This window comes from Pinus tabuliformis, chromosome 4_2 (assembly GCF_031772625.1).
Source record: "Pinus tabuliformis cultivar Carrire ecotype Pingquan chromosome 4_2, CPIR1, whole genome shotgun sequence".
NCBI classification, from domain to species: Eukaryota; Viridiplantae; Streptophyta; class Pinopsida; order Pinales; family Pinaceae; genus Pinus; species Pinus tabuliformis.
The window spans coordinates 544,219,952-544,233,933 of record NC_142304.1 but is presented as its reverse complement, the minus strand read 5'-3'; the positions used below and the strand labels follow the sequence as shown (position 1 = coordinate 544,233,933).

At 40.7% G+C, this 13,982-nt stretch overlaps 1 protein-coding gene across 1 annotated transcript in view; it reads right to left on the bottom strand.

Moving 5' to 3' along the window:
* Nucleotides 1-13,982, bottom strand: part of LOC149170437 (uncharacterized) — a 66,524-nt gene that overhangs the window by 36,231 nt on the left and 16,311 nt on the right. Inside the window, exons 12-13 of the mRNA XM_089429019.1 lie at nt 13,230-13,393; nt 12,931-13,048 (exon numbers count right to left, since the gene is read on the bottom strand). Coding sequence (XP_089285145.1) covers nt 12,931-13,048; nt 13,230-13,393 — 282 coding nt within the window. The remainder of the gene's footprint in view (nt 1-12,930; nt 13,049-13,229; nt 13,394-13,982) is intronic.

Genomic DNA, 13,982 nt, shown 5'->3' with positions numbered 1-13,982 from the left:
CTTTCTACATTAGGACGGCTCCTATTCCTTCTTCAGACGCATCGCACTCTAATATAAATGGTTGGCAAAAGTCAAGAAGGGCTAGTACTAGACACGAGCTCATTTTTTTGAGCTTGTTGAATGCCTTGTCAATTGCTCCCTTCCACCTTAATGCCTCCTTCTTGTCAAATCTGTCAAGTGCGCACTTAGTTGGGAGAACCCCCTAACGAATCGTTGATAATGGCTGCAAAGCCCAAGAAACCCCCGTAACTTTGTTAATGTCTTAGGTGTAGGCCAATCCACTATTGCCTGGATCTTCTCCTGGTGGACCTGTACCCCATGTGCACTAATCATATGCGCTAGATAAAGAATCTCTGTCAACCCAAACTCGCATTTGGTCGCTTTGGCATAAAGGGATTTTTCTTGCTCAAAATCTGATCGAGGTGTCTCAAATGATCACCCCACATCTTACCGTAGATGAGGAGGTCATCAAAGAATACCAACAAAAACTTTTTTAGCTGCTTATTAAAAATGCTATTCATGCATGATTGGAAGGTGGCAGGGGCGTTGGTTAGCCCAAATGGCATGACCAGAAATTCAAAGTGAAAGTGTCCATAGTGGCAACGAAATGTTGTTTTTGGCATCGTCTTCCTCCCGAACTTGAATTTGGTGGTAGATAAAGAATTTCAGTACAGCTTCCGTAGAGGCAAATCTTGATCATACAACATAGCCTTTGCTGCCCCCAACAATAGTTCTATTCTTACGCTCTGCTACTCATTCTTCTCCGGATTATATGGACCAGGTACATGAACAACCCAATGAGTTGTCTGTACAAGGTGGGGTCCACCTCCCTTGTCTCCTGATGCATCTATTTTCTTCCAGTTGGTGATCACGGGGGTGGCCGACAATCCTGCATTATGAATCTCTTCATAATAAGGTGTATGCTCAACCTTATTTTGTTGACATGTCATGCATTCCCTAACGTATTTCATCATGTCTTCCTTGAGTCCCTTCCACGAGATTCGCTCTCGGATCTGTCGATATGTCTTGAAGTGTCCAGCCGAAGGAATTGTGAGAATTTCTAAATAGAAATCCTACTGCAATGATTGATATTATTTCTTCTACTTATTAATTCATAAATAAGTTATTCACAGTGTTTCTACAGTAAATATCGAAATAAATTATACTACAGCCTTCACAATTAAAATACTGTGGAAAATAAATGCAAGGAAAAATACTAGCATAAGTATAATCACAATGACACAATTGTTTTTGGACAATTGTCCTCGGAAAAACCCAATGCCGAAGAACCGGTGCAGCAAATGAGGGTCTCTTTATTAATCTTCAGCTAAAATCTCATGTACAACATAGAACCAGCAGAATAGAAGAGGAATCTTTGTGAGAAATTTATGGACAATTCTCTCACACTTCTCGACGAGATTCTGATCCAAGAGAGGACTTGTTGCCCCCTCTACGTCTCACTGCGTCAACTTCTGCATAGGGACTGCGCAGTCCTAGCGTCATAGCCTTTGCATTGTCCCTTCTCTCCTCCTTAATTGCAACTCTCCCTCTGAATCGATTTCCTTTTGCCGAAACTTCGACCAGTGAAAAAATCGATCTGACTTGGGTAACTGAGTATCTGCCAGGTGTGTTTTCCAAATGGCCATCGAAGTCCTCATAATCCTCTAGTTGAGAAAAAGCGGCTAAGATTAGATTCTAATCAATGGCTCAGATCAGTTGGACTCGATCTTCGTCTTCTTCTAGAAGTTTCACCCACAGTTAGATTAATACCCTTTAATTATTTTAATTTCCCAAGTTTAGACTTAGGGACCCATTAAAAATAATTAATTATTTTAATAAAACTCTCTCCGGGTGGAATTTCCCAAAACGATTTCTCGATATTGTGGAATGCATGTGTCCAAGCCTCCCTGCAATTTTTTAGACTTAGAGCACATCTGATGCTACTCGAAATCAATAAGAATATCATGAGCAACCTTCATAATTTTCTCTTTAAGTGTCCTTAAGTGTAGACTTAGGGACCAGATATATCCTGTCTTTATAGTAAATGACGTCATCGACTATTTTGTACCTATCATCCTGGATAATCCTGTCGAAAAGAGTGCAAGCAAACTGGTTCTTAGCATATTCAACGGAGAGGTGCCCCTTCCAATCTTCTATGAGCTCCATGAGGGTGCAAGCCGCTAGTTTCCTAGAGGGTGCATCAGCCACCACATTTTTCTTCCCTTTCACATATTTGATGTCAAAATCATAAACTTGAATTTTTCTTACCCATTTCTATTGTCGATCATTTAGGTCCTTTTGACCCAAGAAATGTCGCAGGCTATTGTGGTTTGTACTGACTATGAGCCTATTATACCCACCAGATACTATCTGAACTTTGCCAATGCGTGCATGATGGCCAACATTTCTTTGTCACATATGGAGTAAAGCCTTTCTATATCTTCTAGCTTCTGACTTTCGAATGCAATCAGATTACCTTTCTACATTAGGACAGCTCCTATTCCTTCTTCAGACGCATTGCACTCTAATATAAATGGTTGGCCAAAGTCAAGAAGGGCTAGTACTGGACACGAGCTCATTATTTTGAGTTTGTTGAATGCCTTTTCAGTTGCTTCCTTCCACCTGAATGCCCCCTTTTTTGTCAAATATGTCAGGGGCGCACTTAGCTGAGAGAACCCCTTAACGAATCGTCGATAATAGTTGCAAAGCCCAATCCACTACTAACTAGATCTTCTCCTGGTGGACCTATACCCCCTTGTGCGCTAATCATATGCCATAGATAAAGAATCTCTGTCAACCCAAACTCGCGTTTGGACGCTTTGGCATAAAGGGATTGTTCTTGCATCATGCTCAAAATCTGATCAATGTCTCAAATGATCACCCCACATCTTACCGTAGATGAGGTCATCAAAGAAAAGTAAATACCAACAAAAACTTTCTTAGCTGCTTATTGAAAATGCTATTCATGCATGATTAGAAGGTGGCCGGGGCGTTGGTTAGACCAAATGGCATGACCAAAAATTCAAAGAGTCCATAGTGGCAACGGAATGTTGTTTTGGGCACCGTCTTCCTCCTGAACTTGAATTTGGTGGTACCTGGACCGTAGATCGATCTTTGAGAAATATGTTTCTCCATGTAGTTCATCTAGTAATTCATCAATTCAAGGAATGGGGTACCTATTTTTTATGGTCTTTTTCTTAAGTGCCCGATAGTCAATGCACATTCTCCATGTGCCATCCTTCTATACCAAAACCACAAATGATGCAAATGAGTTGGGTCGGATATGTCCCATAGCTAACAATTCTTGGATAGTTTTTCTATCTCGTCTTTGAACTTCTTCAGATGTCAGTACGGTGTGGTGATCACAGGCTTAGATCCTTCTTCCAGCTCAATAGTACGCTCAAATCCTCTTTTAGAACCTAAAGGAATGTCATCAAACACTTGAATGTGCTTGTCTAGTACTTGTTGAATATCAACCATGTATTGTGGTTTACCATTGTCAAGAGTCTTTTGGGTCATAACCTTACATTCTACTGCATATGTTATATCCCCATGCCTAAAAAGGGCTTCCATCCTTCTGGCTGAAATAATCTGTGGCCCGTCATTTGACATGCCTCATAATATGACCTTACTACCATTTGGTGCTCTAAATTCCATTCCCAACGATTGGTAATCCATTGTGTGTTTCCCGATGAATATAACCATTGAACTCCTAGTACCATGTTGAGGTCTGCAAGATCTATTACATAGAAATCACTGGTAAAAGTATAGGTACTAAGAGTTACACCCAAACCTGGGATCATTCGTGTGCAATCCAAGTTGTAACTGTCTGCAACTATCACATCCAAGCCCTCGAACTCTTCGGTAGGAAGTCCTCTTTTTGCTACTAATGTTGCATCAATGAAGTTGTATGTGGTTCCTCCATCAATTAGTGTTGTGATGCGTTGTACCTTGACAAATCCCCTGACCCTGAAGGTGTAATACTTGGGCGTGCCTGAAAGAGTTGCAATCTTGACTTGTGGTCATGTCCTCTTTTCTCCGTTGGGGCTTCCCTCTTGTGGTGGTCCTTCTTGGGAGTTGTCAGGATTTTCTTTGTGCTTTGCTTCCTTCTATGGTGGCTCTTTGTTAATTTTAGGCAACAATGGTATGTTCTATGCTTTAGAGCAATTTTACTTCAATTTCTTTAGGAGCCCAATATCAATTTCAGTTTAGCAATCTCATAAACAGGGAAGTAAAACGTTGATAGAACATAAACATAAACAGTAGAAGACAAGCCAAGACAAGAGGACACAAGATGTGGCACCATCCAGGGACAAACCCCAATGTGGGGAAACCCTTGATCAAATCTTCTTTTAGTCTTCAATAGTTTAGCAGAGAGAGATAGTACAATTTACAAATTCTGATAATTTATAACAGCAACAAAAGAGCCCTAACCAAAAAAGTCAACGCTGGTCAACAGGGTAGATTTCTTCCTCAATTCAGCTCGATCAAACCCAGTCAACTTCGGCCTCCAACAGCAAGTCTAATCAGCCCAAAACAATCCAAAAAAGTCCAGTGAAAACTGGTCAACAAAAGTCAACACTACGGCCAGCCCTAGTACAGTTAACGTTGGTCAAAACAGAGGTCAAATTGCCTTGATTCTTGTGCCCAAATCTGCGGCCTGCTAGGACAGAATTCTTCCACCAAAATTGCACCAAAACAGGTCAACGCTTGGTCAACACAGCCCAAAACAGCCTTCTAGAAATTCTGTCAAACCTGGTCAACGCTGAAACAGAAAAGTACAGTCCTTTCCTTCGCACGTGTGGAGAAAGAAGCCGCCCAAAAATGTGTACCCAATCAAATGAGGGGAGAGAGAGATGTGTGAATATGAGTGATGTCTAAATGAGAATGAGGCATCATATATTTATAGGTCAACGCTTGGTCAACACAGCCCAAAACAGCCTTCTGGAAATTCTGTCAAACCTGGTCAACGCTGAAACAGAGAAGTACAGTCCTTTCCTTCGCACGTGTGGAGAGAGAAGCTGCCCAGAAATGTGTACCTAATCAAATGAGGAGAGAGATATGTGTGAAGATGAGTGATGTCTAAATGAGGATGAGGCATCATGTATTTATAGGCTAACGTTGAGGATGAATAGACATGACTGTTGGGCTTCTGAGCCTACATGAGTTTGCTGGTCGACCTTGACAATTTGTCCATAATCAAAATAAATTCATAACTTCATTTGTACATATCAGAATGGGATGATCTTTAGATCAATCCTACACCTCTCAGAGAGAGGAATCCAAGAAAAATATCAGTTGTCATAAATGAGATGACCCATGTGGAGTTTGGCCCTAGTTGCCAGTTTTAACACTCTTCATCGGAACCTGTAATGGCTTCTTCTTCTTCTACGCCATCAGAGAGTACTTCGATGTAGTGAATCTTCCCCTTTCCTAAACAACGATGACCAGGTTCCCATGGTCCCCTGCAAGTAAAACATAGTTTTTTCCTCCTCAGTATGCTTTGAGTTTCCTCATCTAGTCTGTCTCTTTTGGGCCCATCACATTGGAAAGGCCTCTTCTCCTTATCATTTGGAGGGATGGAAGACTTTGACCCATCTTTGTAGGGGCTCAGTTAATGCTTCAGTGAAAAGCATAACTAATCGCTCTTCAGATATATTTGTTACAATAACTGCGGTGCGTTCACATTATGCAATAAACTCTTCATGTGCCTTTTTGCTTAAGTAGTGTCGACTTTCTAAAATGGATTTTTGGGTTCTTTCAGTCGAATCTTTCTATCAGTCTTTGGGTAAAATCTTCATATGAAGTGATGTTAGCATGTCCCAAAGTTACTAGGGCATGGTACCGCCACTCATGTGCTTCCCCTTCTAAGTGTAATGTGGAAAAATGAATTGCGTCTGTCTCAACCATAGGATTGAGCCTGAAGTAGGTGTCCAATTTTTCCACCCCAACCCTTGTTGTACATTTAGATGACCCATCAAATGAGGGTAAAGGAAGTTTACTTACCTCACGTGCTAATTATCCATTACGCTCTCCTCCGGGTCTATTCCGATACCGGAAGTTACTATACTCATTGAAAATCATAGTTGCTCGAGTATTCTCTTCCAATCGTGCATAAGCTTCAACATAAGTGTTTAGGAATTGATTTGGCTCAACTACTTCCTAGCCTGCTGGCACCTGATTCTCTGCAAATTGAGGTAGAAATGGTCATTTATGCATCCTGTTGTTGGCTTCGTTGACGGGATTATGATTCCCACTTCCTTCAGTTGTAGTCCTATTAGTGGCAACGAAATTCAACTGGCCGGTGAGGTGAGTGATTAGCACTGCAATTTGTTGTTTTCCTTGGTTCAAGGCCTGAGCTATTTGTTGTTGCCCTTGAATCATTTGTTGCTTCCCTTGCTGGTGCAAATGTTTATTCATCTGTTGTTGCCCCTGTAATAATTCTTGTAGTAAGATACCCGGGTCATGTTCCCCCATAGCAGAATGATGGTTATTCCTCCTTCTTACAGTGACGTTGTTGGTGTCTTCAAGAAGCATAAACTACCATTCACCACAAGCTAGCAAGATGCTTGGGCTCCAATAACACTGTAGTGAGATAGGATAAATTTACCCTAAATTTCTCCAGACGTTATAGTCAAACTATTTCACTTTCCCCAAAGTACGCCTTATCTAAAATTTGAATTTCTCAATAATGCAATGGGTAATCAAATCATAAAACAAGGTATTCAATAAAGTATGAAAACATGTTCAATTCCCAAGCCGCGGACCCACAATGCATACATATGGCTAAGCGTTAAACATAAAATTTCAACAAACATCCATTGTCATCAAATCCAACAAATGGCGATCCCACTGTGACTGCAAATATCCACATGTAATTCCCAGCTTAATTATATTAAACTGTCTAGATAATTGACTTAACGACTAGAAGTTTTCCTCCAATATCGACACTGGTCGTCTGTGACAGGGATGCAACTCTCAGGAATATTTGTGAAAATTCCAAACTGGAATCCTATTGTAACAACTGATATTATTTCTCCTAATTGTTAATTAATTAACAATTTATCTGCTACGGAAAATATCGAAATAAATACATTGCAACCTTCACAAATAAAATACTGCAGAAAAATAAAATGCTGGAAGTTGAGAAATGCTAGCTCACACACATAAAATAACACAATTATTTTTGGACAAAAGTCCCCGAAAAACCCAACTTGGGAAAACCAGTGCAGCGGCTGAGGGTTTTATTACTATGTAGCGGTGAGGATGTCGAAATTTGGCAATCCTACAGAGAAAAAACACTGGCAAAAATCTAGTAAGGAATTTTCCTCACCCCACAGGCAATCTCCCGGCACAACTTGCCTTCAAAAACTTGGCCCTTGACCCTCTGTGTCAGCCTCTGCAAGGCCTGCTAGATGTCAAGCCTTTGACTAGTCCCTGATGAAGTTGTTTTGCCTTCTGCTGGCTGGAAAGATGCTTCTCCGGCACACTGGGACTCCTTCCAAGCCTCTGGAACTGAAGACGTCTCTCCCTCTCAGCAAATCGAACTTGCCTCTAGAAGTTGTTGCGTTGCCTCCGCATCAGCTTCTCTATGGCTCTTCTGCCTCTCTACAAATGCACTCACTGGATCTGGAATGCCTCCTCCAACCTCACTGTCTCTGCCCCTCACTCACTGCTTCGATCTCTAGCTCTCTCTAGCAATTGGCTGTTGCTACTCTAGAAATCGAACTGCTAAGTATCTCAAGTGTATTCTCCATCACCACATCGACCTCCTCTTATAATCCTCTGTTGGAGCACCAACAACCAAGATTAAAACATAATCGATGGCTAGGATCATCTCTAGATCGATCCGTGTGAGTTTCTAGATGATTCTCGCCTTGACTTAATTAATATTGATTAATTAATCATATACCCTAAGTTTAGACTTGGGAAATATTTAAAAATCGGTTAATAATCTCTAGGCAAAATTTCCAAAAACGATTTCTAGGTTTTGAGATCTCATGTATTCTAGCCTCTCCACCAAATTTTGTGGCTAGAACACATCTGATGCTACAAAAACTAACACTCCCTCTTAGCGAGGAATGTGTTCTAGTGCTACACACCTTGTCTCTGCATCATCTCCTGTTAGGTTCTTGATGTCTATCCATTGTTTCCCACCAACACTGCACAACTCTGATGAACGCTGCATTTGTGCTACTGCTGACACTGCCATATTGTTGCCAACACTGCATCTGAACTGAAACTCCCTCTCATCTGTGGTTGTTGCAATTGCAACTACCGCAACTGAGAAGCATCCAAAATACTAAATCAAAATGCATCTCTCCTGAGTCTCTTGACTGCTACTAGCATCTGCACTGTCACTAAAGCCACCTGCGTTGTTGTTGACTCTGCTATTGAGCCACCTGCTCTACTGCCAATACTACACTACGCTCCTCAGCATCTGGCTGCTACTAGTCTTCAACTGTCACTCTAGTATTGACTACATCAACTGCCACTGATCCATCCTACTACTGAATACTATGGGCCTCTGTAGCCAGGTAATGAATGATCCATGAGGTGGACTCCACAAGGACCCTGCCCAAATTTGTAGCTCTCTGGGGCTACAACTACAAGTCACCCCACCTCACTCCTGGAGGTATAGCTACAAACATAGAAAAATCTGATCTACTCATATTGTTGTTGCTACTACGAGAATGAGGTTGATCTCCTCAGATCCTCAAGTGCTAGCTTCCATAGGGTTTCTCCCTCTAAAGCTACACTCCTCTCTAAGTCTCAATCTCCCTATCGAATTCTCTTTACTCCCTGTCTTGGCAACTCGCATTGTCCTCCTGCATTGGAAACTGGATTGCATAGTTCTGCACTAGGAATCTTCTGGCTGGAACTGCACCTGCTTACTGCAACTAGGTAATTTGCACTACCTGTTGTCACTGCATCTAGCTCTGCAACTGCCTCACGTGTACTGACTACAACTAGACTTGCAGTTTTCATCTGAATAATTGGTTACATTTGCTAACACTAAACTTGTGACAATGATACTATGGGTTCCTATAGCAAAGGTGATGGTCTCACTGCAACAATATGGAATTGATCTGACTGATCTCCTTGTTGCAACTGTGTTGGACCCTGCCCATCTGGCACATCGGACTTTCATACTCCTCTTGGATCTGGTGCCCCACTATTTTCTTTTGAGCAGTCCCTGGCACTAGGAATCTTCTGGCTAAAACTACACCTGCATACTGCAACTGGGTAATTCGCACTGCATGTTGTCACTGCATCTAGCTCTGCAACTACCTCACGTGTACTGACTACAACTAGACTTGCAGTTGTCATCTGAATGATTGGTTGCATCTGCTAACACTAAACCTGCGACAGTGATATTATGGGTTCCTGTATCAAAGGTGATGGTCCAGCTGCAACAATCTGGAATTGGTCTGACTAATATCCTTGTTGCAACTGCGTTGGACCCTGCCCATCTGGCACATTGGAGTTTCATACTCCTCTTGGATCTGGTGCCCCATTATTTTCTTTTGAGCATAGTCCCTATCTGGGACCCTTCCTTTCTTTGCGACTCTCACTAGACAACTCACACTTCCTCTCGGACCTGTCTCCAGTAATTGGAAGTCGATCTGCTACCCAGATCTGCATTCTGGCTAACTCACACAACCTCCTCTCAAAATCTCGTACGGTCATCCCTGCAGAGTTGCAAAAATCTAGAAACTCAAAACTAGAGGAAATAAACTCGGAAGCTCCCTCTCTTCCTTGCTTGGTTGCTTCTCTTCTATTCACACTCCCTTGTGGAATGCGCAAATCTACTAGCTGCTATTGCCAATCTGCAATGGAAAATCAAAATTCTGACACTCGAATTTCCCTGAGAGAAATCTTCCCTCTACTGTGTGTGCTTTTCTCTTCCACCCAATGTTGATTTTGCAACTGCAAACTGCTACAAAACCCTCTATGTCCAACCAAGGAATCTGCTCAACAAAAATCTGAGCTGCAGTTGCTCCCTCTGACTGCTGGAATCACTCTCATGGGAAATTCGAATTTTCTGCACCCCTGCAACTGAAAATCGAACTGTTGGCTCAGTAATTAGACTTGCCTGTCTAAGCACTATGTTGCCTCAAGAATTTCACCCTGCTGCTCCCTTTGAACAGTGAAATTATTTATCCGCTTCTAAGCTTCCCGGTTGATCACTCACGCTCTGATACCATGTGAAAATTCCAAACTGGAATCCTATTGCAGCAACTGATATTATTTCTCCTAATTGTTAATTAATTAACAATTTATCTGCTATGGCAAATATCGAAATAAATATATTGCAACCTTCACAAATAAAATTATGCAGAAAAATAAAACGTAGGAAGTTGAGAAATGCTAGCACACACATAAAATAACACAATTACTTTTGGACAAAAGTCCCCGAAAAAACCCACTTGGGAAAATCAGTGCAGCAGCTGAGGGTTTTATTATTATGCAACAGTGAGAAATTATGAGTACAACTGTATGTCGAAATTTGGCAATCCTACAGAGAAAAAATACTAGCAAAAATCTAGCGAGGAATTTTCCTCACCCCATAGGGAATCTCCCAGCACGACTTTCCTTCAAAAACTTGGCCCTCTGACCCTCTGCGTCAGCCTCTGCACTGCTTTGCGCAACCTGTTGTATGTCAAGCCTTTGACTTGTCTCTGATGAAGTCGCTCTGCCTTCTACTGGCTGGAAAGATGCTTCTCCGACACTCTAGGACTCCTTCTCGGCACTCTGGACGTGAAGAAGTCTCTCCCTCTCAGCAAATCGAACTTGCCTCTAGAAGTTGTTGCGTTGCCCCCGCGTCAACTTCTTTGTGGCTCCTCTACCTCTCTGCAAATGCACTCGCTAGATTTGGAATGCCTCCTCCAGCCTCACTGTCTTTGCCCCTCACTCACTGCTTCGATCTATAACTCTCTCCAACGACTGACTGCTGCTACTCTGGATCGATGGCTAGGATAATCTCCGGATCGATCCATATGAGTTTCTAGATGATTCTCGCCTTAACTTAATTAATATTGATTAATTAATCATATTCCCTAATAAGTTTAGACTTGGGAAATATTTAAAAACTGGTTAATAATCTAATTAAGTCATTTCTAAGCGGAATTTCAAGAAACGATTTTTGGGTTTTGGGGATCTCATGTATTCTAGCCTCTCCACCAAAGTTTGTGGCTAGAACACATCTGATGCTACAAAAACTAACAAGACTCCCGTCACAGGAAACCGTCATGCGAGTACTCCAAACTTACACAGCGATCATTAGATTCCTCAAACGGTGTCGTGCAACAGTGCTTCAACCGAATGACGTATTTCCCTTGTGGATAAGCGGCAATGTTTGTGTCAGGCAAATTCTTCGGCCTCCACGATTATTCTACTAACTATTCAGATCGATCGTTGACAGAGCTTCTAGTTCTAACCACAAAGATACTTTAGTGTGTGCATAGGTAGGCGTTTTTTCCACAAAGAGATGTCGACTAATGCAAGAAGCTACTCTGCAGACGAACGCCCTTTTTTTACCTTGCATTCAATCCAGAGTGACGTTGGAACCCTCAAAATGCTATAAGTTCTCTCAACTCGGACGTTGTAATTCGGCTTGTTCCTTTGCTGATGTCTCTGAGAACCACTCTTCTCAATACCCGACCTCAGACGAATTACAACACTTTGTTGCTCAAATTAGAAGGGTTCACAAGCAAGAACAAGAAAAGTCAAGGTAACCAATTACAACACTTTGTTGCTCAAATTAGAAGGGTTCACAAGCAAGAACAAGAAAAGTCAAGGTAACCAATTACAACACTTTGTTGCCCAAATTAGAAGGGTTCACAGGCAAGAACAAGAAAAGTGAAGGTAACCATTGCGTAGAACAAAGTTCGCTTCCCTTATGAGGTGTAATTCTTGTGTTATCACTGAACCAAAAAAATCAACAAGAACTTTGTTGCCCTCCAGGAAACCTGTGCCCAAACCAAACTCCAAACCAAAAGAGAAAATTCATTGTCTTGCCAAATATGTTCTTGTGCCAAAACAGAGAGAATGGAAGAGGTGTCAACTAGGGTGGAATCTTTCACCATCGAAATTGACAAAAGAGAATGGGGTCTTAAAACCCTCAGAGCTAATGCCCAAGAAACAAATAAATTGGTCCACACTTGATGCTCCAAAATGAATCCAGGTCTCCTTAATTTATAGACTTCCTTGAGAGGTTTCATTTTCTTAAGTGGTTGAGTGTGTTTTACTCAAAACCCTAGATTTGGGTTTTTTGCCCAACTTACCCAAAACTTGCCCACAATGGGGGTTTTGGGGTTTTATCCCCATTTTTTGAAGGACTATAACCTACGGAGACAGATAGGCTACTTAGTCCATTGGTCTTCAATTCGTTGAGGACATCACAAGAAAGTGCAAGCGACTCTAACCAAAATGAAGATTGATAATAAGGATGGCATGTGACCCCATCGATTTTCTCCATCTTATTAAAATTATCTCTCTTTGTTTTGTTTCTAGCTTAAATAAAAGACTAGCAAAAATACGTCTAGTAAGTTAATAGTTCTAGTAGCATTTTAAAATCATGGCTAAGTAGGGCCACTAAGATTAATCTAGAAGTCTCGGCCAGAGCCAAAATTTGTACCTATCATTCCAGAAGTGCAAAAAACTAGAACAAATAGATAAAAATTAAGACTCCAAGTAAGGTTACCTAATTGTAGAATACAAATATGAATGAAAAGTATTTTGATTCTGAAAACAAATAAAATTAAAAGAAAAAAGACATTAGTCTCAAAGACTGTTTTCTTATTATTTGAAAATAAATAATCAATGTTGCAAACATCCAGCAAACATTCTAAAAATGGGAGATCACACATTCTAAAATTTACCAAAACATAAATGTGGAATACACAATAGAAAACACCACAAAATTACCTCTTGTCGATTTAAAGTGTTCTCATCTCGAGCTTTTATTATTGGAACAAGCAATTCATACAGAAGCTCAAAACAATCTTTTGTTGGAGTTGCCACATCCATGATGCATGAAAGATACCTGGATAATATTAAACGCTATAGTCAAAAGATATATAACTCTTAAAGTAGATGAGATTGAAACGTTGAAATTTGTAAGTAATAACTTCACAATTATTTAATGATTTTGCGATTGTAGGGGAATGCAACAAATTTGGAGGCATTGACTCATAATGAATAAATAAATATTCGTTGAAAGCTACCTCAGCTTGGTGTATGAATCTGACACCCCATAATAAGAAGCAAACTCTGTTAGCAACCATTTCCATGGCCCATGCAAACGCAAGTTCCGTGATCGAAAATTTTCCTTTCTCATAGCAGCTTCTTGTACCAAATCATATGCTAGAGTTTCTCCAACAGTGCCACACTGACAGCAAATCCAAACAAAAACATTAACCGAGAACTTAAACAAACAAGGAATATGCTTTCCTTGTGAAATGAAAACACTTAACATAGACGATAGATGTAGGAGTATATATAGACACCCACTCAACTACTGTGCAAACCTAAAGGTTTATTTCCGATGAATTGAATACTTGGTTTATCTAGGATAATGGTTAAGAAGACGCTTAAAATGCTAAGATAAAGTATTAAACAGCATAAAACTTATATTTGAAATAAAATTGCTGGGGACCTTAAGAATGCAAGAACAAAATCACGTCAAGAATCTTGCTAATAATTAAATCATTCTTTTCAATTATAAAATTTCAATGTCTATTCTTTTACATCCTCACTACATTTCCCTCCTTTTTAAGATTGTGAATGGCTTCTGTTGGATTCAGAAAATAAATTAATCCCAATCCACAAAATGTCAAAGTTTTGGAATTTGCTTGCCAAAATCACTAACAGGAACAAAAGAGCCATCAGATTTGTAACCCATATGAACAGAATCTAGGTGTACAAGCTAGCACAATCAGCTGACCTGATTATCAGTTCATCGCTTACATGAACTGTTC